Here is a 25,447-nt window from a genome sequence, read left to right as displayed (position 1 = left end):
CGTCACGTCTGCATTGACGCCGCGGAGTCACATTTTCGAGGAGCTGCATGCACCCTCCACCGAGTTGCGCCGATAGGACGGCCAGCTGCGGCGACCCCCTCGGCGCAGTCAGCGCCGGCGATTTCACTTGAGCATAATTTGCGCTTAAAAAGACAAGTCTTCAGATATTTTGCCCTCTTTATCTTCAGATTGAGTTTGTGTTCTAGTGAAGAGTAAATCCACTTTGCTATTATTTTAATGTTTGTATCTAATGTGTTTTACTAAAAAAAAAAAAAAAACGTTTTAGTCTTTTTGGCAAGACTATTAGTAGACTATAATTATTCCAAAGTATTCAGAATAGGTTACTACTGGAAGATGTTACAAATTACATTTTAGGGCATGTATTCAGTATTCTGTAGTGCAATACATTTGAAAAGTAACCCTCCCAACACTGCACATACATGAGCCGCAATGAGACGATGAACCCCAATTTCCTCAAATCCAGAAAGGTTGACTTTCTGGAGATGCAATATTTCAGTAGGAGACTGAGTTTAACATAGCATAATAATGAGCGTGTTTCTCATATGAACTTGATTCTTTTGCTGGGAGACATTATAATGAGAACAACTCTTTCCTCTCTCTACCCTCCTCCATTTCTCTGTGCATCATAATGATAGACTTTCTTGCATGAGCTACCACTTGTTTCTCACCACATGTAAAGACCTCTCTCTCTCCCTCTCTCCCCCCTCTTTCTCTCTGTAGTTCCTGGCAGGGCTACAGTCTATTAAACACACAGACAGTGGGTGCTCCCCCGTGGGCTCATTAGTGAGCCGGCCCGCATGGCCTGGGGAATGCTGGAACAGACTATTCCACTGGTTCCCGGAGGGGTGCCAGAGGATTCATTATGTTGTCGTTCTGCGTACTCCCATGGTGTTGAATAGACGATGTGATGTCCTATATTGGATTAATGGGTTGGCTATTTAAGCTATCAGTTATGATTTGAGTTCCCATGTGGGTGTATATGCTGTTTTTCATTTCTCAAAATGTTAAATAGCCCTGGAACAAAGCCAAGCCATTGATGTATTGTTAAATGTCAAACGTAGGAAGGTGCTCATGAGAAAATCAAGATTTTTCTCACTTTTTGAAAAGTTTAATTTTGTTTTATCCACAAGGCATGACAGTGGCAATAAGTTGTCCAGTGACATGCATAGTCCATATGTGTGGTATTTTTGCATGGAATGAATAATATGCAAGCTGCCTTTACTACACAAACTCACAATTACCTCTCAAGAATCAATGGAAGACGGAGAGTGACTCTGCTGTTGTGACTAGAGCGGGAAGGTCACTCCAGCATTAGGCAGCCCAGAGGGAGCAGAGTTGCATCTGAGAGGAGTGCTGACCAGGTTGCCGCAGGCAAAAAGCAGAAAGAGACCCAAGCTCGCGGTAGTGGCAGAAGGCAGAGCCCGGGCCGGCATGCTGGGCTGGCGCATGGCCTGGAGGTACGGTGGTGCATCTCCTTGAGCAGTCTCCCATTTCCCTAACCTGCCTTAAGGACTTATTCCTAAAACTCTGTGGTGACTTAGGAGCTGCATCCACAGTGGTTTTCTAATTGGGAAAAGTGGATTACTTGCTCCGTAGCAGTTGTATGTGGCGGTGTTGTTTTTTGCTTGGTTATTTGCAAATTGGAAAACAGATCATGAAAGCAGACTGCAATGCAAAAAATGTAACCTGATATTCCCACACATGTCAGATGAGAATATTACTGCCAGTAGGCAAACCAAGGAGGGAGGAAAAGAGATAGATGATAGAGAGATAGATAAATAAATAGATACAGTAGATACTGTAGATAGATTTTTAGATAGATATAGATTTATAGGGTGATAGATGTGGTGCACTGCACTTGCGATACAGATCCCCCCCCCCCTCCCCAACTGTATTTGGCCAATTCTGCTGTCCCGTTCGTTGCTCTGCCCCCTCTGGGGATCTGGGGAGAGTTGTAAATAAAGCATATGCTTCCTCTGATACATGTGCAGTCGCCAACCGCTTCTTTTCACCTTCCTTTCACACTAATCCCCTCAGTGCCCCTCCCCTCCAAACAGGTGCCCCGACCGACTAGAAGAGGCACTAGTGCAGTGACCAGGACCCTCAATCCGGCTTCCCACCTACAAACATGGCCAATTGTGCCTGTATGGACGCCCGACCAAGCCAGAGGTAACACGGGGGCTCGAACCTGTGACCCTCGTGTCAGTACAAATACAGTTGCAGTAAATAACATAATAATTTCATTGTCTGTCGCCAATGTTCAGAATAGCATTGGCAATTGCAACAGAAGCCATCGTCAGGGTAAATTTATGAAACAGCTGTAATTACCACAGTGTACATTTTGTTCAACAGCATGCAGTTAACTTTGTGCTTCATGAATAGGCTCTATTGTGTCTGCTGTCTAGGGAGAGTAGTGTCTCAGTGATGCAAGGCGGTGAAACCACAATACTAACCTGACACAGGCAATCGCTTCTGTTCTACTTCCTGTCTCGCTCCACAATGACTTTTCTGCAAGAAAAAAACTCATTTCCTCAGCCACCCAGATTTCATTAGCCTGGCCCCATTCTCTGAACACAAACAACTATTCTCTGCATCAAATACGCACACACAGGAAGAGGTGTGTGTACACACGCACACACACACACACACACACACACACACACACACACATACACACGGACGCACGCACGCACACGCGCACACACACACACACACACACACACACACACACACACACACACACAGTGCACCTTTCTCTGTTTCTTGTATTGGAGTGATGTTGTGCTAATCTAATTGTCACTTTATGATTGTGTTAGCTCTTTGTTCATCTCTGCCTCTTGCTGTATGGAGACATTTTTCAATAATCCAGTTTGGGTTTGGAACTTCACAATGAAAAAGAGAATGATTTGAACACAGTGGCTGTATTGCATTTTATACAGAAGAAAACGCATTTTGGGCAACAGCACTAGGATGTACTCTGTCATTAGGACACACACACACACACACACACACACACACACACACACACACACACACACACACACACAGGAAGGCACACAGTTCTGGGCTAATCTAATGTTTAGTATTTGTGTTGTTCTTCTGCTGCTTCCAGCATCTTTCTCATCACATACTGTAGTAATAGATAAATGTGGGCTTTTCATTGTACAGTATATTTGGATTTATATCTCTCTGTCCGTGTGTGCATATTGTTTTGTCTGTCTGTGTGCATGTGTGCACGTCTCTGTCTGTCTTACAGGATGATCCCATAGTACAGCACATGGCTGCTAAAGCCATAGAGAACATCTCGACCACTGTCTTTGACTCCTCCCACAGCCTGGTCACCACAGAGATAGGCCCCGCCCTCTGGTACCTGTTCACTCACTCCACTGTGGAGGCTGTCAGAGTCACTGCCATCTCTGTAAGATTACATTCATTAACACACACACACACCGTACCGTAACACGCGTCCCCCGCGCGTTATGGTGAGTGGACTTGGCCTTTTTTATTATTAAAACGGCACAATTTTCATTCAAACAGATAAGTAATTACGATGATTCGATGTAGAGGGCTCAGAGGTCGATGGTCGATGCCATCGTCCATCGTGCCAACTAGGGGTGCACCGATCACGTTTTTTGCCACTGATCACCGATTGCCGATCGCCTATGGGAAATATCTGCCCAACCGATCATCGACCGATCACCGATTACCGATCACCGATCACCGATATATAAACTCCTCAAAGAAAGTTTGGAAACGTTATTTTAGGTCGATTATCTCTCCCCTTTAATAATACCAATTGGCATTGTATTTTATATCGTTGGAAAGCCTAATTAGTGATAGGGCTTTTTTAAATTAAAATATATATATAATGGCCGATCGCCGATCGCATATTTTAGGTCAAAATCGGCCGATACAGATTGCTTGCCGATCGATCGGTGCACCCCTAGTGCCAACCCTAGCGGAAGTTGGGCGGGTGTACTTGCCTTGACAGACAACTACTTCAGCCAATCAGTGTTGGATCCAGTCAAACCCAAATCCACTCGGGAGAACGGCAAAAACATATTTTCCGCCCAGAAACTCCGCTGTTGCATACTCCTGTACTTGTTTAATTGTTGTTATTGAGTCTATTTCTGCAATAACTGCACTTTATGGCTCTTTAAACTAGACGAATACTGACATTACTCCTCGAGGCGGACATGCAAGGAGGCGGCCATTACTGTTTTGCTAGTGACGTTCCTGATTGGCCGGTTACGATGTCAATTACGAGGCGGGTCACTTATTGGCTCGTCCACTTTGCAGTTTCTGCAGAAAGCCCTCCCAGAGTTGACGCCAGATGCTCTGGTAGAATGAAATAAATTGTGAGTTCATGTGACCGGCTGGTTTACCAGGCTAACACACCCGTCCCCCATTCAGAAATTCCTATGCATGTGTTGTATGTCTACATTGTCAGTGGGGGGTGGAATTAACATATTTTTTGCCTCTTATGATGTCTATGCCTATCCTTTACCCAAAAGGTACCCAGATGGAGATGGGCTGCATATCTACAGCATATTACTGCAGTCTTTACATAAGATATAGAAGGGATTCATTGTGAATCGACATGCTGCGTTTGAATTCTTGACTCCCCCAGTGCCAGATTATGATCTATGATCTCTTATTGAGTTCTCTATTAAATCCCCTTTCTCTCTCTTTTTCCCCACATCTATATTCTGTCTATCTAGTCTCTGTCCAGGCTAACCCGAGCTGTCCCAGCAGTGTTCTTGGTAGTGATTGACAGCTGTGGCCCGGCGGCCATCTTGGAGGGCGTGGGTGCAGCAGGGGTTAGAGTACAGCAGCACCTGCTCACTGTCATGGCCACCGTGCTACTCGGCACACATGCTCACACACACAGCATTGCACAGAACATGGTTTGTGGACACACACACACACATACACACACACACACACACACACACACAAACACAGCACACAGAATACAGCATTGGTCCCCATTGGGAAATAGACTACCGGTACTTGTTTTTCCTTGTCTCCTTCCCACCCTATCTCTATGCCACCCCACTGCCTCGTGTTGCTGTTTTGACATTAGTAATGGCATGGTTAGGACACAGAGTTAAACCTGTTTCAAGATATCACACCAACATTAAGGAACAAATAGACCAGGCTTCAAATTCATTGTGAATCTTCTCATCTCTTTCTGCTGCTCTCTCTCTCTCTCTCTCTCTCTCTCTCTCACTCTCTCTCACTCTCTCTCTCTCTCTCCTTCTATTTCACTCCCCCCCATCCCCTACACTTCTTCTTGAACCAATGCTGAACTGTGGATGGACTAATTTTGTCAATGTCATTTAATGTATAATAAGACAGTCCATCTAAGTGTGTATGTGAAGTGCTAATCTTGGTAAGGCAGAGGGGCTGAAATTGATTTGAAGGTTTTTCACTTGGAGTCTAGCATTGGTAATTGACTCTGAACTGAATTTATTTGCATTGAGCATTTCCAATTTAACAGCAGAATACAAACTTAGTACTTCAACTCTGCTCTAATTATACACCGATATGCATTCACCCCCCTCTCTCTCTCCCCTGGTACAAAGACAGTCCAAGTTTGTTTACTCACAACTGTGTGTGTGCATGTGCATGTGCATGTGCGCGTGCGTGTGTGTGTGTGTGTGTGTGTCTGTGCATGTGTGTGTCTGTGTGTGTCTGTGCATGTCTGTGTGTGTGTGTGTCTGTGTGTGCGCACGCCGCACGCTCGTGTGTGTTTGCACAGCAGCTAATTTGTGGAGTGTGTCAGTATCTGGGCTAATTGGCTGATGAACGCATTGCCGCTGTCTACTGGAGCAAAGCATTATGGGTAGTGGGGAGGGACTTATCAGTTAGGCACACACTACCGGGCTTTGAAATTAATTAACTTGCTGTGCCGCCACATACACACACATACATGCACTTACACACGCTCCTGCACACACATACACACACACGCTCAGAGTAGGGTATGGTGTTAGTGATAATGAAAATTGTAATGAATGTTGGCCAGTCAACAATTTTCAAAACAGTTACTGCTATTGACTTTATGCTGAGTGAGTTGATGTCTGAAGTAGCTGTAGGCATAATGGTGTGTGTGTGTGTGTGTGTGTGTGTGTGTGTGTGTGTGTGTGTGTGTGTGTGTGTGTGTGTGTGTGTGTGTGTGTGTGTGTGTGTGTGTGTGTGTGTGTGTGTGTGTTTGGGCACGCATGCACGCATGCACGCATGTGCATGCGTTTTGTGTGAGTGGTGTCTGGACTGATTAAGTTTTGGTCTGGTTTTTGACTCTATTTCAGAAAATGTAAATATGCTTTTCCTGAGCACCTAAAGGAAAATGGGAAATGTAATATTCTGTCATATTTCTGTGCACAAGTTATTTGAATAAGTAGTAATAATATATTTCCCTTTCCAAGGGTTTCTGATGTTTGTCCCTAAACAGTGTTGTATCTCAGAGTGTCTTGCATCCCTATTGCTGTGCAAAACCCACCCAGGTGGGATGTTACCACTTAAAGAGAGAGTTTGTTTTTCGGTGGATACTTTTCCTACTTACAGTACACAGAATCAGACAAACTTGTGAATGCTATTGTTGTGTCTTTGCATGCAGTTTGAAGGATTGTAACTGTTTAGCTACATTGCTGAAAGTTTAGCGCATTAAGTAGCAGCTGCTCTCAAAAGTAGGAAAATACACCTGTTCCATCTATATTCTCTACTTTTGAGAGGAGCTGCTACCTGATCCCCTAACGTTGGACTTCCAGCAAATTAGCTAAGCTAACGTTCCCATTCCTGCAAACTATATGCAGAGGCATACAAAAGACAATAACAAGTCTACCTGACCCCAGGTAAGTAGGAAAATACTGTAGCAACTATCCCTTTAAACTTTTGTTAGTGATCCTTGAACAGTGTTGCTATTTTGTGTGGACATTTAACCACTTAATTGAGATGTATCTGAATTGCAAAGGTGAACCAAAATAAACTGACTCAACCAGTCTCTGGAAGACTATCCATTCATTTTTCTGTGTTTGTTCTGTGTGTGTGTGTGTGTGTGTGTGTGTGTGTGTGTGTGTGTGTGTGTGTGTGTGTGTGTGTGTGTGTGTGTGTGTGTGTGTGTGTGTGTGTGTGTGTGTGTGTGTGTGTGTGTGTGTGTGTGTGTGTGTGTGTGTGTGTGTGTGTGTGTTCCAGGATTTGGTGTTGAAGATCTTGCGTTGTCTGGAGAGTCCATCTACAGTAACCAGAGCCAAAGCCTTACTAGTACTACTGCTATTGATACAGGACAACACACACACCCTGCTATATTGTTGTCAACACAGGTACTGTATACACACACACACACACACACACACACACACAGCTATACGTTTGGCAACACAGGTACTGTACACACACACACACACACACACACACACACACACACACCCAGACAAGGCTCAGTAATAGCTATGTAGCACCATAAATGATAGGCAGGCAATGAGTTTAATTATTACGTGCCACCCCCACCCCATTTGCACCAAGTCCTGCCCTACTCTGCCTCTGATTGACTTACCCTGATATTTTACCCAACCCTAGCCCAGTGGTTCCACTGAAAGACTAACATGTTACATGAGAACATGAGAATCTTAAAGATCCCCTCTACTTTGAATAATAATTTGTCTGATGTGTTTTTTAACCCCACACAAAAAGTTCAATTATTAATAATTAAAATCCTTAAACCAACTAACCAACTGCTCTGAGACCAACTAAGTTCCTTTATAAAGTTGTGAGGCTTTGGTTCAGACACTGATGGTTTGCTTTTTGTTTGGGCTTTTCCATAGAGGGTAACACTCTCTGTGACCTCAGTGCTAACTAGCACAGCAGCATCTCTGGAAGGATCTGATAGAATAGAGGGAGATCAATGGACAGTCTGCCCTGGGTATTCTGGTTTCTACAGTAACTTAGCTCTGTTCATTAGACAGTTACACTCTTTGCGACCCCATCACCTTCTCCTAACACAGGAATAACATGTGGATCCTGCTTTAAAGTGCTTTGAGGTCCGTTTAACTTTGATCATTACCACATATCGCTCAGCAGCACCCCTCTACTAACTACTGCCCTGAGAATTGGACCAGTAAAGCTTCCTCATAATACACAATGTGGTGGAGTACCTCCAGTCAGTTAGTATTGACAGTATGCTGGCTAATTAGTTGCTCTGGAAGAGAGTTGTCCATGTTCACTAGTAGTAACATGTCATGTGAATTGTGTTTTAGGGTGGATTTCCCCTTTAATTATTTAGCCATATCTCTCTGAGTCTGCTCTCAGAACAGCTATACTGTAGATTAGCCAAAGTAAATTCCCTCATCAGTGTGCAGTGTGATAGAGCAACTCCAGGTTTCTGGGGTAGGTTTTGCAGGAACTCAATGTTGTTCATTAGACATACATTATACTCTCAGCTGTGACTGTAGCAGCAGCTACCACAGCAACTGCTCTGCATAGGAAATTAGTGTATATTTTGGAGTGTGTAGTTTCAGCCAAACATTGATGTTGGTTAAAGACTCATTCCAACTGGCTAACTGTATTATTGGTTGGTGTGGTGACACTTGTAGTAACCAGGGAGGTAGTTGATGATCATTCTTGTTTTCTTCCATTTTGTATTCTTTTTTTTTTTGTATTACATGCAAAGAAAACTTTTCAGTCAGCACAAACCAGGGTAGGAAATTAGCGAGGGCTCAGGGCAAAATGCCCCTAAAAAAATCTAGAATTCCCCTTGGAATTGGGGTGCAAGACTATTGCATCGTTGTTGCATCCAGACTAGACTCAGTTCTCAGTCTCCATCTGTGTCGTTCAACTAGAGACTGAGAACTTTCCCCCAGGTTTCATTGTTAAAACTGAGTGGAAACAATTTGAGAGTTTCGAAAAAAACCTGCATCACAGAACCAAGCTAGTCTTTAGGGCGGCCCTTCATGCAGAAGATGTGTGCTTGTAAACTGATCAAATGGAATAAAAATTATGTAACATTGCTCGGGACATTCATGTTCAATGTTTTAAAAACTTCTCTCCATATGACAAACGTGGATGTATTGATTACAAAGTGATTCTCTGTATCTCCAGTGTGTTTCACTACGGAGGAGGATGGGGGAGAGCGTCATTTCTTGTAATGTGATAAAGGGGTGTAGGTTTGTTAGCTGCTGTTCTCACCGCCGTTCAAACTACTATTTTTGATGAGAAGTTCTCATATGATTGGGGCTTCTCACCCACCCCCAAAAAAATAAAGAAAGAAAAAGAAGAAGTTCCCATACAATTGATCTCCAATTGTCTGGGAGCCGAGACTACTTCCATACAATAAAGAAGTGTCCCTGTTTACTATTAAAGTAGTGTATAACTAGACATGATATGTATTCATGCCAGTGCTGCTACGCTGGAACAATTCTTGTGCTTTGAATGTGTACTTGCATTGTGTTCATGTTTATTCTACTGCCATACAGTACATATTACCAACACTATAGACCACACATGGGCAAAATACGGCCCACGGGCCGCATGCCCCCTGTGTGGCCTGCGATGGAATTGCAAAAAAAAAGAATTTACAGTGCACCTGAACTCAACATGCAAGATACCCGCTGAATAAGTGTCCAAATGTTCATGTCATTCTGGCCAATACTCCACTTATGTTATAGCATTTCAGTCTGGAATATGGAATATCTTTCAATAATCTTTATGACTAAAAGGCTAAAAGTAATCTCATGTGTAAGAAATGACTGTTCTACATTGAAGTAGACATTTAAATAATTTGGTTTTGGATTTATTTTGCTTCAACAGTGCATTTTTGTTCGTGTGACCCTCAACACAGGCTTTGATCATCCCGGGCCACTTACTGATACTTATGCTTAAATGAACACACTCATATTCTGGTTTATTTCTAGAAAAACATTTTGGCTAGTGGAAATTCTAATTGGGTGGTAACTTTAAAATCTAGCAGCCATATTGGCAGGTGGTCAAAAGAGTTAATTTCAAGCCCTGCAGGGAGAGCAGGTGGTGACATAGTGAGTGAGTGAGAAAATGATCAAATATTGGTGGTTAAGACTGAATAATGACATCACAACTGTTAATTTAAAATTAATTATTCCTCTAAGCCTGGCTTCAAATGCCCCAAATTTTTCACGCTCGCGCCGTTCTGCCCTCAGCAAAATCTGGTAGCGAGGACATTTTTTTGTGGCCCTCTCTATCATCAAAGTTGCCCATCCATTGGTTACGGCATGACAATATTTGTTCGGCCCCCGGCAACAATCTGGGTTTGTCATGTGGCCCCCCATGAAAAATAGTTGCCCACCCCTGCTATAGACCCAATCACCCAATTGTTTACAATTATGCCCCGGTAGACAATGCAGTCATCACACACATACAGTTCAATGGAGCGGAGCAAACTGGGTGGGTAAACTGAGAAAGAGAAAATGGTTACGTGTAAAACGCATGTTTGATGCCTTCAGATCTCATTAATTAATAACACTTTCACTAATGTTAGGTTAGAGACCTAATTTACCCGTTGGGACGCAGAATAAAAACAATGACAGTTTGTGCGACCAGTGGTGAGACATCACTGTTGGTTAGATTTGGTTCATCAACAGTGTATAAAATAAGCATAACCAAACGTCAGATAGGTCGTGCCAACGTGTTTAACTAGGGTAAATATCTTTAACGTTACAATTATGACTGAAATTGACAAGAGAAATAAACAATAAACAAGTTTGTGATATCTCCACAAGGTGTCTACCCGGAAGGAGCTTTGTTGTCAACGTGACATCACGGTGATTGGGTCTATATGAGGTCATGTTACATTTTGTCCTACACCTATCTTGTATTACGTCATCACCAATTAACTAGGTCAGATTCCTTGTGCACCCATTACACTTGCCAAAATAAATTGATTCTGACTTCTTCTTCCATTACCCCAATATAGTGGATGCCTTCCCATAGCATAGGAATAACCAATGGGAATTCTGTTTTGGGGTGGAATTCCCCATTAACCTTGAGAGTGCAGTTTAGCATTCTGAACAACATCTGTTTGTGGACTCCAGTAGGAGACTGGAGAGTATTTACTGTCACTGCTCAGCAATTCTTTTTGCAGCATCTCAGTGCTGTTCATTAGGCAGTTGTACTCTGTGTGACCTTAGCCTTAACTAGCCTAGCAGCTGTGGAAACCATAATATGATATACTGTTAATAGAAAAATATGCGCTATACCCTGGGTATTCAATGTTGTAACTTTACAGTAAGTTTTTAGTTTTTACTGTAACTCAGGCGGTTCGTTAGCTCCTTGTACTGTGTTTCACCCCAGCACGAACTCTCACAGCAGCTACGGATGTGCATATATGATTAGATTATGCATATTCAAATCCATATATGAACGCCCGCCTCCCCTGCTAATTTATGGCCAGTTGGTATTTCAAATTGAACAAGCTGCCCTAGTTTATTGACATATGGCCCTTCATAACTGTCTGTTAGTCCAGCTCTCTCTCTCTCTCTCTCTCTCTCTCTCTCTCTCTCTCTCTCTCCTTTCTAGCCCTCTCTCCCTGTTGTCCTCCCCTCTCATTGTCTCTGTCTCTACCTTTCTGTCTCATCCTCTATCTGACTCATGTTTATACTGACAATTATATTTTTCATTGACCTCCTCTCTTTTTTCCTCCAAATATATATATATATATATATATATATATATATATATATATATTTACAGTACGTACATACTGTATATCAGTGGCGGCTGGTGAGCTTGGCAATAGGGGAGGACGCTTCGGTGGCGACCGAAGGTCTGTTTGGGAGCATGGACTATTTGGAATATCTAAATGAAAACCAATATGCACTACAGGGGCCAGCCAGACGAGTACTTGTGGATAGGAGTAATCCATTGAATCAGTTTGATGAAATAACTTTACGAGACCGCTTTCGTATGTACAAAGAAAATGCATTGGAGATCATTACTTTGCTTGAGCCTAGACCTTCCTATCTGTCTCAAAGGCTCCGTTCTGGAGTCTCAGAACCTTGGTGCTTTCTGGCGAACCAGCCCATGTTCACACCAGTTTAAGCGGAACCAAAGTGGGAGGACATTATTCGGTAGTCCTTCTTCAGTTTATTTTCATTTTTTTAAGTTTATTAATTATTTGGTCTGGCGTTCGAGTGAACCCAGCCATGGCCATCTCTTCTGCAAGTTCGGCATATGACTTGTTCTTTCTTGTACTGCTTTCTAGCTTTTCTTGAGATTCGGTAGATGGCCAAATCGCCACTAAACATTTGGTTTCCTCAGCAGACCACTGCAAATTATTTTTCTCTGTGTTGTCACTGCCTTCTTCTCCTTCCTGCTCATTTTCACAGCCTAGAATGAGACACGCCCACTGATGATGTCACGGTTCCCAAGGAAAACCAACTATTCTTTGGTTCCGCTGAGAACCAACTTTTCAGGTTCCGAACCAATTATTTTTTCGGTCTGAACGCGCCTGCCAGTTCAGATTAGGGTTCTGGAACTGGAACCGGCACGGAGCCCTGCCGGTGTGAAAGCCCTAAAAGAGGAAGGCCTGTACCCAGTTCTCTCTAAGTTCTGATCACTTTGAGGCATTTAATTCACTGCAAATTGCAGCCCAAGCTCTCTTCTTCTTTTGCTCAGTAGCAGCAGTATGGTTCTTACTTTCTCAGCGTGACGTCACTTGCCACCCAGAAATGCGGAATCTCAAAAAATATACATCACATTGCTTATATTTTGACATTCTGAGTGAGAGCAGAATTAGCTCAAGAGTTGGATGTATAATATATACATGTCATGTTAAAGTTGTGTGAACTGTCACAGTTTTTAAAATGTAAACAGAGTTAGTCGACTAGAGTCAGACACTCAAGCCTCGCGCCACTTGGGCTCCATAGGGTTCCATTGCCGTTGCCACCCAGTGACGCGGTTTGTTTACCAAAATGCTGCTCGGCTGATCCCTCGTATAACTGGATGGTTTGCCACAATTTGTTTTAGTAGAGTTTTTTCATACTCGCTATAGTTTTCTATTCCGTGTTTTGTTGAGCACCATTAGACCAACAGCCTTTGCTCCTACTTAACCTAATGAGGCTTGACCCAGGTGTTCTCATTTAGGCTTACTCCAGGACTCCATAGTCTCTGACTAACTAATGCCTACCCCACACTACAGGATAATTTGCAAGATTATGGCCAAGATTCCCCCCTCCCGATTTTCTCGGGGGTGCTCCCGATTTGAAGCGCGTCGGGCAGATAATCTTCCCAAATGATCCTGTAGTGTGTGGGGTTCAAAGATTCACAATCGGGAAGACTGCCTCTTCCCGATTGTGAATCGGGCATATCTAACATGTTAGATATTTACAACCCGACAGGCGATTGCATCTTGAGCAGAGAGCCAGTAGTAGCTGCGTTTCCATTAGTTTTTCGCAAAATAATCTGGTCCGCGTCCGCTCGCAGCCCCGCACAGAAACAAAGAACGAGGAAATTGTCATCGAGGTGAAATACCCGTGCGTCTTTGAACGGGACGGAAAACTAAATGCTATACTGCAAAGCATGTAGCCTACAACAAGCGCTTAGGTCTCAGCTTCCCGCATCGGCGAGTGTCCGCACGGAAAAGTGAGTCAAATCAGCAGACGCGCCCCTCCACAAGGCACCTGTGCAGACGGTTTTCGCCTGGCCGTGCACAGTAGGCCTACACCCCGAATGGACGCGGCTGTCCGCGCAAATATTAGTTAAACAAATCCTTTCAGTGCAAATGCATTATAAAAACAAAAAATAAAATTTGTTTAGAAAACGAAATGACACTACTACACCCGGTGCGCACACTGAATAGGCATTTTAAAAGTTAACGTCGAGCCCTGCTTCCAAGGTGAATCTTCGGCATAATCTTCTAGTGTGTGGCGTTGCGTTTGAACAGACGCGATTGTGTGTGTCCCAAGATTGAAATGTAAAAAAATCGGCTCTCTCTGTCCTGTAGTGTGTGGGCTCTCAAGATTTTTATAATCTTCAAGGATTTGAAAATCCTGTAGTGTGGGGTAGGCATAAGTCAGATTTAAGCCACGTTCATGCAAGCCACTTAAATGTCCTAGTTTAACTAGTCCAAATTAGGCCTACTCCTGGCTTAATCTAAGCCTTGTCTGCAAAACCGCCCCTTAATGAAATGGCTTTGCATTCACAGATTTGGATATGGAAAGTTGAGGATTTCCTGGAAATTGTGTTTTTCTCTCTCACTCTCTTCAACTTCTTGCGCTCTCTCTCCCTCCCTCTGCTCACTGTGTTAGTTGTCAGAGTTGACCTGCCTGTTTCTCTCCCAGTGAGCACTCTGCCTGACGAAACCACACAAACACGTCTTTTCAGTCCGTCTCCCAACCAAGCATGTTGTGTTTAATTAGCTCCTCAGTGGCGTGTATGCATGTATGTATGTATATTTATTTATATATATATGTGTATATATATATATATATATATATATATATATATATATATATATATATATATATCAGTGGCGGCTGCTGAGCTTGAAAGCAAGGGAGGACTCTTGCTTGCATTTGGGCGTATTTTCTTTTCTTTTGCAGTTTGAAGACAGATTTAGAGGAATATCTCATTTTAATTTAGCATTAGGATTAGACTGTTGTGATGTCTTTATTCAGTTTTAACCATCAATAATAGTTCCTTTTCTCATTATTTCATTTCTCAGAGTAAATACTTATTTTGAGATGTTTGTCAATTATTTGTGCTATTATGGTTATTATTAGCTTAGTTACTCACTAGCTTAGATTGTGGTACTTTGAAAACAACTGGCTTAGGCTACAACTGTTGTGAGAAGCAGATTGATTAAACAATCTGCATTATTTAAACAAACAAATAAAATGGATTAAACAGCTGTCATCTGGTGCATTTTAGGCCCAGGAGAAACAGAGTTGATCTGGGAATAATTTCTGGCTGAGCAATGCAATGCACCTCAAAATAAAGTAAGCTATTTACAGTTAGTTTGTCAGTAAAAGGTTTGATGAATAAATCAATCAAAACCACAAGGACAGGGGGAGTGACTATCAGCTACTGTCATCAACTTAATACCAACTACGTTACATTCAATTGCATGGAGGGGAAAGTTTCATCAACTTTGACGCGTTATTTACCTCCCCTTCCCAACATGCTAGGTTGACATGCTTGGTCCCAATCGATTCCTTATTTCTTCTACTTTCATATGGTATAAATAAAGATCATCACTCTAGCTTTAAAATGAGCTCGCTGTCAAACCGGCCAAATTCAGTAAACAAATTTGGGAGTTTAAGGTCGCCGTTTTTATTTGCAAAATGACAGGCTATGCAGCATGAAACATTAATACGGAAAAAAATAGCGCTGCTTGGTGTACCATTTGCACGCCGAATTTAGTAGAAGGCCCAGATAACTTGAACTTAATTGACTTACTTGCACACCCATGCCGTCTGTAACCGCATGCATCCGAGACGTTGCGGTTGCAGTGTTTGCGGAGATTTCAGTCTCCACTCTGTACCGCGGCCGCCCGCTCTAAACTCGTGTTGGCTCGCGTAATAGGTGCAACGACTGTCTGGCTTGTGAGCTAACTTACGACTTGATAAAAATAAAATAAATTAAGAGGAAGGGGAAAATATAATATGCTGCTACTGTCGTGTAAATCTATCTATTTACTGTCAGGTCGTCACAGCAAAGTGGAATCTTGATGTCATCACTTCCTATAGTAGACAAATGGAGCTGGATTCAACAAGATTTTGAGACTCATTCATCATTCGACAATACAATGTGAATCTTAGCAATCTATCCAATCAACAACCAATTTGGTTGAATAAATTAATTGATTGGTAGTGATTGGTGAAGGCGGTTTAGGCTTCACTGTTCCCTGTGAATTGCATGTGTTTTTCAACCAATCATAGATTAGCATGAGATAAATTACCAAGGAAATTAAACCCCCAATGGGGGAATGTTTTTCTACTCTATTATATAAAATCCCCCATCTCTTCTAAAAAATAAGGGAGGATCATCCTCCCTTTGATACATTAATAACCTCCACTGATATATATATATATATATATACTATATATATATGAAAGGGAGCATGTGGGCTCCGTCTGCGATTTTTGTCCCAGAAGTGATGTCACTCAACTAGAAGGGATGTCACTTGAGCAATAGAGTACCGCAAGGATGACGTATTTGTGTAGGCTTTATCCAGAAATCGCCGCCATTTGTTTCTTCAGTGGAAAAGTCTATGGGGTTTTAGTATGGGGATTCCACTTAATAATGTCGTCCTCGACTATTTTCAATAATGAAGACTACTTAGCAGCTAACGCCCAGTTCAGGTCATATCACAGTGCACGCCCCCTTTCTTTGAGGTTGTATAACCCATTCATTGTTAGGCTCGCCCCCTTTTCATTGATGCTGTCTCATCATCCATTCACAGTTTACCACGCTGCATGGCAATAACCAATCAGCCCAAGCTATTCCTTTCCAGGTGATCCTAATCACCTAATCAGCGTAGTATATCAGAGTCCATGATGTTTTACTCTGTTTGCTATGTGCCGTGTATGTGCCATGCGTCATTCTCAGTTGCTGATCATCATCGCTGAAGCAGTTGTTTTCGCCCCACCTCCTCCCCTGACCACCACCATCGTCATGACTCCTGAAGAATTCCCTATGGGGGATTTCCTATCCTATTCTTCACTGACGACGCCCTCTCATCATCTCAGGAGAGCGTCGTCATATCATATGCCAAAATAAATTTGTTGTATCATTAAAGATTGTTAAACTTTCTACTAGTCTCTCATGATTGAAAATGCATAAAATAAGGTCTGTAGTTAACAAAAGTTTATGGGAATGCGAATTTGGGTTCAGCATGATACTCTTCACAAACGTGAATAACTTTTATGCCTTTTGAAGCATTTTATAAAAATCGGGTTTAAAAGAAAACGCGTTTACGTTCCAAAAGTCCTTCACGTTTGTGAAGATTATCATGCAGAACCGATTCACATTCCCATAAACTTGTGTTAACCACAGACCTTAATTTATGCATTTAAGCGAAACCCCCATGTTAAAGCCCATAGATAGACTTTTCCACTGAAGAACCCGGATACTTCCGGACTCATTCCTGCAGCTCTCTATTGTGCATTGTGACATCACTGATGATGTCATAGGCATTGTGACATCAGTGATGTCATAAGAGCAGGACACAATGGCCGAGCTGCAGGGCGGGCAACTAGGAATTAGCCGAACCTAGGAATTATATAAAGGGGAGCAAGTGGGCACTGTTTGTTTCAATTTTTGTCCCACTGATGATGTCACAATGTCTATGACATAGCCATTGTGGCATGTGACATCACTGATGATGTCATAGACATTGTGACATTGTGATGTCATCAATGAGTGATGTCATTAGTGATGCAAAGTTGACAGGCCTTAAAACTCGGCGCGGGTTTGCGGGAATCCCGCACATTTTCCCGAATTCCCGCATATTTTCAATTTATAAAGGGGTCAGTAATCCCACAATGGTTTGCGCAGACCGATCTATGTTTGTGCGGAACGGTGCTTAATGCATTCGAATCACTGGCCGGACGGGTTACACCGGCGTACCAAATTTCACTTCCGTGGCCAGTTAACAACAAACATTAGCATGCTCGCTCTGTCCCTCAGTCCTCTCTCGACATCAACGCTCAGACAGCTGCTTGCAAACATGATAGATCGCTGGCTGAAAAGGAAAACTACGTCGTCAGAAGGGGGGAACCGCTCAGAAAAAACAAACGGGACAAGTCGAACAACAAGGCACTTCTAGCTGTAACGTCAACGTAACACCGAGTAACGTCGGTGTCAGTGATGTTTAGCGTTACGTTATTGACGATGAAGAATCTGATATCGATAATGACGTTAATAACGTTAATCCTCCTTATGCTGAGTGCCAGTGATGTCAACGAAAATCTGGTGGAAGCATTTTCAATAAAAAGTGAAACGACACAGATGGTTTATAGTGGACTTTCCATGCCTGCCCATTCACTTAAATAGAACTCTCCCCAATGCAGAATTCGAACAGGTTTAGTTGCCAGTAATGACAGTAAGAAAGGCAGATGTAGTGAGCAAAGATGGATGATTTAATATTCCATAGCTCTGACCTAACCAAATCTAACTGACATCACTATTGTGAACACAAAACAAAGAACAATTCTGATATAATATGATATTAGTGTTATATGGCCCATTTCCACCGCAGGTAGTAGCGCGATCCCGCTCCGCCCGACTCGATAAATTGTCTTATTCCACCGGTTAAAACTGTCCCAGCCCGGGTTGTATTGGGGTCGAGTCGTGCTACTTTTCGTACCTGCCTCGTCGGGGTTCTATTCTATGAACCCGGTACCATACGGTGACGTGAAAACATTGTTGACGACTGATTGGTCAGGCAGAATCGTGTTTACTCTGTCTATCAATGCAATGCTGCATACCAGTTTAGTGGGATTACCTTCTCTTCTGTTGTGTTATTTCCATCAGTCTTTTGTGTTGCTGCCTTCGCCTCTGGTGAAATAAAGTCGTGGCGGTGGTTTCAATTGTTTTCAGAGTGAAAAAAGTCCGCTGCTCAGGAAGCTCCTGTAGTTAGTTGAGTGCAGCGCTCCGCTAGGCCGCAGCGGGTCTTTGGTGAAGCCGCGGTCTTGCCTGGTGAGAGGCCGCGGGGTACAGGCTTCACTCTGTTGCGCCTCTCCCGTCCGCGCGCAGCGCATGCCTGTGAGTTTGACTAACTACAAAGTGATATCCATTCTCCTGGCCGATTGTCACATTTGCCCATGTACACTGTACTGTAGGTTATTTAGAGCAGTGGTTCTCAACTGGTGTAGCCTCAGGACCCACTATTTTCCATGTCATGAAGTCGCGACCCAAATTTCAGATTTTTTTTTAAACCACTCAAATTTATTGCACAAAAAATAGCGCATTAATTTAATACACAATGGGCCCTATCGTTGTATCGGCGTAGAAACTGCGTTTAAGGCCTGGCGCAGTGGGTGTGGACCAGCGCACTCGATATCTTGGTGTCGGCGCTACACGCAGCCTCAACCATTATAACCACGCCTTTTAAGCGTAAAATTATGCACAGTCCGCTCATTGGAGAAGTGCAGTAAAGAGTCACACGCTTGCCTTTTAAGCTCCAATTCCAGGAGAAATCCAGTAAAACCAGACAAAGCCAAGTGCTCTGCTCCCCCCCCCCTCCCTTCCCCTGTCTGTCTGTCTCCATATATAGGCTATTATTCCATATTATTATGCTTCTCAAACCAATCAAACTGCAGTTTAAATACTGCAAGCATGTAAATACGCTACACTAGCAAGATCAAAGTGAAAAAATGTTCTAAATGCATCAGCTAGAAAAATATAGCCTATCCCTATATGATGAGATTAATTAGATTGGTGAAAGTTTGTCCAGAAAGATATCGTTTTCTCTCCCCTGCTGCAGGTAGGATGATGCACATAAATATAGCCTACATTATGTAAAGTCATTGCATAAATGTGTTTTTATTGTAAAACTAAAATGTGAAGTAGAGCCAATTTATTGGAGCGGACATCACAGTAGGGCTGCAACTATCGATTATTTTAGTAATCGAGTATTCTACCGAATAATCCATCGATTAATCGAGTAATCGGATAAGAACCCTTTTTTGTATTTTCAAAGGCTTATCGTAAATATACACCAAAAAATAAGATAAATCTCTTCAAATAAACAACTACATTAGTTTCTTTCTTAGAAAAAACAACATTTTTATTTTTAAATTGCATAGAACTGGCAGTGGCACCATTCATCTTTTCACTTGAACATGATGGACCCGTCCTTACAAAGCTGTCCATAGTACGCTGTGATCCGCTGAAAAAGAGGTGAAATAATAATTAATATTGATATTTATTAGATAAGTTCATAACAAAACTGGAGAATGCGCATTTACACACCCTAGACCTGTTGCCTATTATTGACACAAATATCAGAATAGCAAGATAACAGGTCAGGTGGTGTAATAATTGGAGCCTAAAATGCACCAATTAAATAGTTGTTTGCAATCATCATGAGAAGAGTCGACCGGTCTAGGGTGTGTAAATGTACATTCTCCACACACACACTCTTTCTCTCTCACACACACTCACTCTCTCTTTCTCTCTCACACACCAACAGGCTAGTGTGATCACACACACACACAACGCTGTTAAATTAGCCGCTAATGTTAGGTTAACGTTAGGTTGAGCTTTGTATTTGTATTTCAGAAAACGGCAAGCCACATCAAAAAAATGCAGCGTGAATGCAGTTACTAATAGTCATATTGGCAACGTGGCAAGCCAGCAGCACAACTACTACTAGTCTTAATATCATGATTGCTACTGTAGCAATCATTAGCATACATTTACATTAGCGTTGTGTATAGTTAACGTTACGTTACCTTGCTCCGCTCGACGTAGATGCGCTGGTGGATGCGTAGACTGGATGTTTACGGTTCAGGTGCTGAAGCATTGACGAGGTACTGTTGTGATATGCAAGTATCGTTACAGTACTTGCACACCACTGAGTTCGTGTCCTTTTTCAGCGTGAAATGATCCCACACTTTAGACAGTTTCGGTCGCTTTTTCGGCCCTGGTTCTTCCCTTCCCGGCTCCTCCTGTCTGCTTTCTCCGCCGCCTCGTTCCATTTTGCGGGGTCCGCTCGCTATACAGTAGCTGCTCTCTGGTCTGTCTGCGTCGCTGTGCCACACCAGTAAGCGTCCGTAAGAAACAGTCTCTAATCTCTAAATGCCGTGTCGAGGCGAATCATTTTGGCCTCGATCATTTTAATTATTCGAGTTATTCGAGGTACTCGAGGAATCGTGACAGCTCTAAGTAGGACATGACAGTAGAAGCGCGTTACGCTGTCACTTATCTAAATCACGTTAAATCGACAAGGGATATATATAGGCCCAGGATGACATATATGTTTCACATAGGGTGGTGTTTTCATTTCGATGTTTTATTTGGTCCAATATTGAAATGTTCTACAATTGCAGGTTGTGTTACCATTACACATTATTTAGATCTACCTTTATATCTATTTCGGCTCATTTGGTTGCTATTTAGTAGCGAAATGGAGTAGCACAATGCATGCTGGGACATTACACAGGCAGTGAACTTACAACTTCTTTTTCCTATGGGACGTGTGTTGTGTCTGTCTGAGCGAGGGAGTCAGAGAGAGACAGAGAAGGGTGACAGAGGAGAGGCAGAAGAGCGCTCCTCGCAACTGGCGCACTGAATAGGCCTGGTTTCAGAGAGAGACAGAGAAGGGTGACAGGGGAGAGGCAGAGGAGCGCCCCACTCAACTGGCGCACTGAATAGGCCTGGTTTTCAAAAGCGCAAAGCGCTAAATTTACGCCAGGTGCGAAGATATCATTAGGCCGGCATTTAAGGCCGAAACGCCCATTATCGCCCATTCAGGGAGTGCGCCACGCCCATTCAGCGTAAAGCGCATTTACCAGCCTAAAGCCATGTTGATATCTTCCCGAGACAGGCGCAAGGCACGTTTTTTAGCGCCGAAGGCCCGTTTTAGCGCCGAAGGCCTGTGGGAGAATAGGGGCCCATGCCTTCATGCACTGTTATAAACCTCAAATGAACAAAAAAGTGCAACAGAAGTGCAACTAGGACTAAAAACCAATTGAAATAAGGCAGACTTGAATTACAGGCAAGTCAAACTGGTCATGCTCAGAAAGTCTTATTTGAACTGTATGAAATATGAAATAAAAGGCAGACTTATCTTGAATTACATGCCTATATGTTTTTAAACAAGTTAAAGCCCCATTCAGTAAGTTTTCCAACTGCGCCCTCTGCGTGCATTAGTATCGATAACAATATCGCTGTTCAAAGTCAACAAAACACAGCGCCAGAAAGCTCTATGTACATGTTGTGACATCGGGTACTCACCACGTGATGAAATAATAATCCATAGTTCCGTGAAACATCATTTTCGTAGCAAATCCGAATCGAGTTACTTCATTGCTTTCATGCAGACAGCGCTTACGCTGTACAGCGCATGCGCACATCCTTTTCTTTTTTCTATTTTATTGACACGGGACGCTGACAGCAAACTGCTTAGTCCCAGTGCTGGCCAATGGAGGGCGGTGTGGGATAAATAAAGCCGAGAGTCTCCATATTACAAGTCAATCTACCATGTCCTAAGACTAAAAAGATCTTATATTACAATAAAAAATGTCAAAAAAAGGCTATATACTTTTTAGTTAAACTGGTCATAACTTTTAATTACACTGGGGCCATGCTAATCCAGTTTCAATCATCTGAATTGAACTAAAATTAAGTATGAAATGAAAAGGCAGACTTCTCTTGAATTACAGGAGAGCATATGCTTCAGCTTGTTAAACAAGTAAAACTGGTCAGGCTAATCCAGTTTCAATAATCTGAATTTAACTCAAATGAAATGTGGATTTTCTTTTCTTTTTTTTTTTTTTTTGGGCCAATGTCCGCGACCCAATCAAAACGACCCCGCGACCCACCTTTGGGTCGCGACCCACCAGTTGAGAAACGCTGATTTAGAGGCACCAGTATTTCATAAACAGTTTAAAAGTTCTGTGGATGGATTTGATTGTAACGTTATGTTATAGCCTACTTCGGCTATTAGGCGAAGGACAGATATGCGGTCGCTATGACGACCAGCTGTGGGCGGGGGTGGGCGGGGGCAGATGAACGGCGGTCGAAGCAGAACATCCATCGGGCCGAAACGAGTAGAGCCAACTGGTGACGAGCTGTGCAGGGCAGTAAAATGTGGTGGAAATGAGCCATTAGTAGAGTGTATCACTCAATACACAAAATAAAGGCTTTCATAGAACCAAAAGCCTATGGCTTAGTCTGCAGAAAAAGCACGACAAAAGCCATAGTAATTTAGACTCAGGTGTGCATAAACTACTTCCTTTTTTAAATACAAAAATGTGAAATTACAGTATTATCGCTTATTGGACAGGAGAAGCAGGTATTTGTCGGTTATAGTATCCCCTGAAAAAATCCCCCAAAGTCTATAAACCCCCCCTATCTGAAGAACATAAGGGGGGAATTCCCCCCTTATCAAAAGTGATATTTTAAAAAGATTTTGGTCAGCTATTTTTCCAAATCATGAATTCCTTGATGTTAGGCATCCATCCTGGAGGTAAGGCTTCAAGTTAAGTAGTTTTTACTGTGTTTGACTATTTTCCATGTTTTGGCATATCTATGAATGAAAGATAGATGTATATGAATGAACATCAGGTAATTCTTCTTTTGGAGGGAAATGGCCACAAAAGGTACGTTTTTGCTGTTTTGCATGTAAAAGGGCCTTTTTACATGGTTTTAAATGGGGAATTTTTTTTCCATCTAAAACTGCAAAAGAAAAAAGAAAAAATACAAAATGTTCCAGCTAATCTTTGACACATCTGTGGGGTTGGGGGGGGGTGAGTTTATTTTTGCATTTGTGGGACGGAATTTTTTACACTATAAAAAACAGTGCCAGGATGTAAACTGGCATTTGAGGGCCAGACTGGAGGTTTAACTTTGCAAACTCATTATACCTCCTACTAATGGCCAATATGTGCTGTTTTTGTGGCCGGGTTATGCATGCACTAATAATAATCTAACTCCCAGCAGTTACATTACAGTATGGCTGTAATAATTATTATTTAATAAGTATTAATAGAGCAACTACAATGAGCTCAAATCGAGGCTCGCATCTCTGCATGTCTCAAAGACATTGGCGACTGGATGTCTGCCCACCACCTCAAGCTCAACCTTGGTAAGACAGAGCTACTCTTCCTCCCAGGGAAAGACTGCCCTCTCGCAGATCTCTCCATCTCCATCGACAACACCACTGTACTTCCCTCCCAAACAGCTAAGAACCTTGGGGTGATCCTCGACAACCAGCTGTCTTGCTCAGCCAACATAGCTGCGACAGCACGCTTCTGTAGATTCTCCCTCTACAACATCCGCAAAATCCGTCCCTTTCTCACAAGAGAAGCGACTCAACTCCTGGTCCAGTCACTTATCATCTCTCGCCTGGACTACTGCAACGTGCTCCTGGCCAGCCAACCTGCCACTGACATCCGACCGCTTCAGCTCATTCAGAACGCTGCAGCCCGTCTGGTATTCAACCAACCCAAATTCTCTCATGTCACTCCCCTCTTCCGGGACCTCCACTGGCTTCCCATCTCAGCTCGCATCAAATTCAAGACACTGGTACTGGCCTACAGGGCAGTACACCAGTCAGCTCCCCTGTACCTGCAATCTATGGTCATGTTCCAAACCTCTCAGCGCTCCCTTCGCTCCTCCACCAGTGCAGGTCGCCTCGCCGCTCCTTCGCTACGGGGGCTCAAAAGTCGCTCATCCCGATCTCGACTCTTCTCGTCCCTGGCACCCCAATGGTGGAACGAGCTTCCACCTTCAGTCAGGACTGCTGAATCACTGCCGATCTTTCGGAAAAGACTAAAGACTCACCTTTTCAGGCTCCATCTGGGCCCTTCTTGATCTAACTTCTTTCTCTCTCTTTCTATTAATTAATTAAAAAAAAAAAATCCTAAACTAAACTCGTACCACTGTTCCTTCAGAATTTGTAGTTGTCATAGACTGTGCTCCATAGTTGATTGCTCTATTGCTGACAAAAAATGTGTTATTGTAAGTCGCTTTGGATAAAAGCGTCTGCCAAATGACGTAATGTAATGTAATGTAATGTAATGAGAGGTCCCCTGATATTCACTGGAGCCCTAATATAGTAACAATGGATGTGCTGGATTTCATATCCCTGTTTAAACCCTGGTTACAATCTTTCATGCAGCAATATGAGGAAAATAATTTAAATCCTAAAATTTAAATTGCACACACACACACACACACACACACACACACTACCCCTCTGATGTTTGGAATCAATATTTAACTAATATGACCACTCTCAATCTCTCACATTTGTTTTTGCGTGGGTGCATATTTTGGTGTGTGTATGTACAGTATGTCTGTGTGGGTGTGTTTGTATGTCAGTAATAAATATCAGTTAGCAGCAGTGGTAACCTTTCCGCTCTGCTCTGAATTTGTGAATAGAATATTATTGATTACTGTTCAATGCACACACACTGGGAGGAATAAAAATGTCTCTTAGGCCATCTTCCTGCTTCTTCTGCTTTTTCTCTACCATCTCTAGATCATCCATTCAAACCATATTTTTTTATTCTACAATCTAAATCACATGGCATGAACATTTGCCAAATTTAGCCATGTTGTTGATGATTTTATGTTGAGCAACTCACAATGAATAGAACAATTCAATAAGCTGAAATTCCTATTTCACCAAAAAGCAGCCAATATCCATGTAAGCAGCAAGGGACGAGTGCTCAGAATACCTGTAGAATATATATATATATATATATATATATACGGTATATATATA

General features: G+C 42.6%; 1 protein-coding gene across 1 annotated transcript in view; it reads left to right on the top strand.

Moving 5' to 3' along the window:
- ulk4 (unc-51 like kinase 4) overlaps positions 1 to 25,447 on the top strand; it is a gene marked incomplete at its 5' end in the record, with an annotated part of 283,649 nt that overhangs the window by 110,873 nt on the left and 147,329 nt on the right. The window contains 3 exons of the mRNA XM_083662080.1: positions 3,278 to 3,439; positions 4,743 to 4,928; positions 7,219 to 7,346. Coding sequence (XP_083518206.1) covers positions 3,278 to 3,439; positions 4,743 to 4,928; positions 7,219 to 7,346 — 476 coding nt within the window. The remainder of the gene's footprint in view (positions 1 to 3,277; positions 3,440 to 4,742; positions 4,929 to 7,218; positions 7,347 to 25,447) is intronic.

This window comes from Poromitra crassiceps, assembly GCF_964638095.1.
Source record: "Poromitra crassiceps genome assembly, chromosome: 1".
Taxonomy (NCBI): domain Eukaryota; kingdom Metazoa; phylum Chordata; class Actinopteri; order Beryciformes; family Melamphaidae; genus Poromitra; species Poromitra crassiceps.
This window is presented reverse-complemented; position numbering and strand designations above follow the sequence as displayed.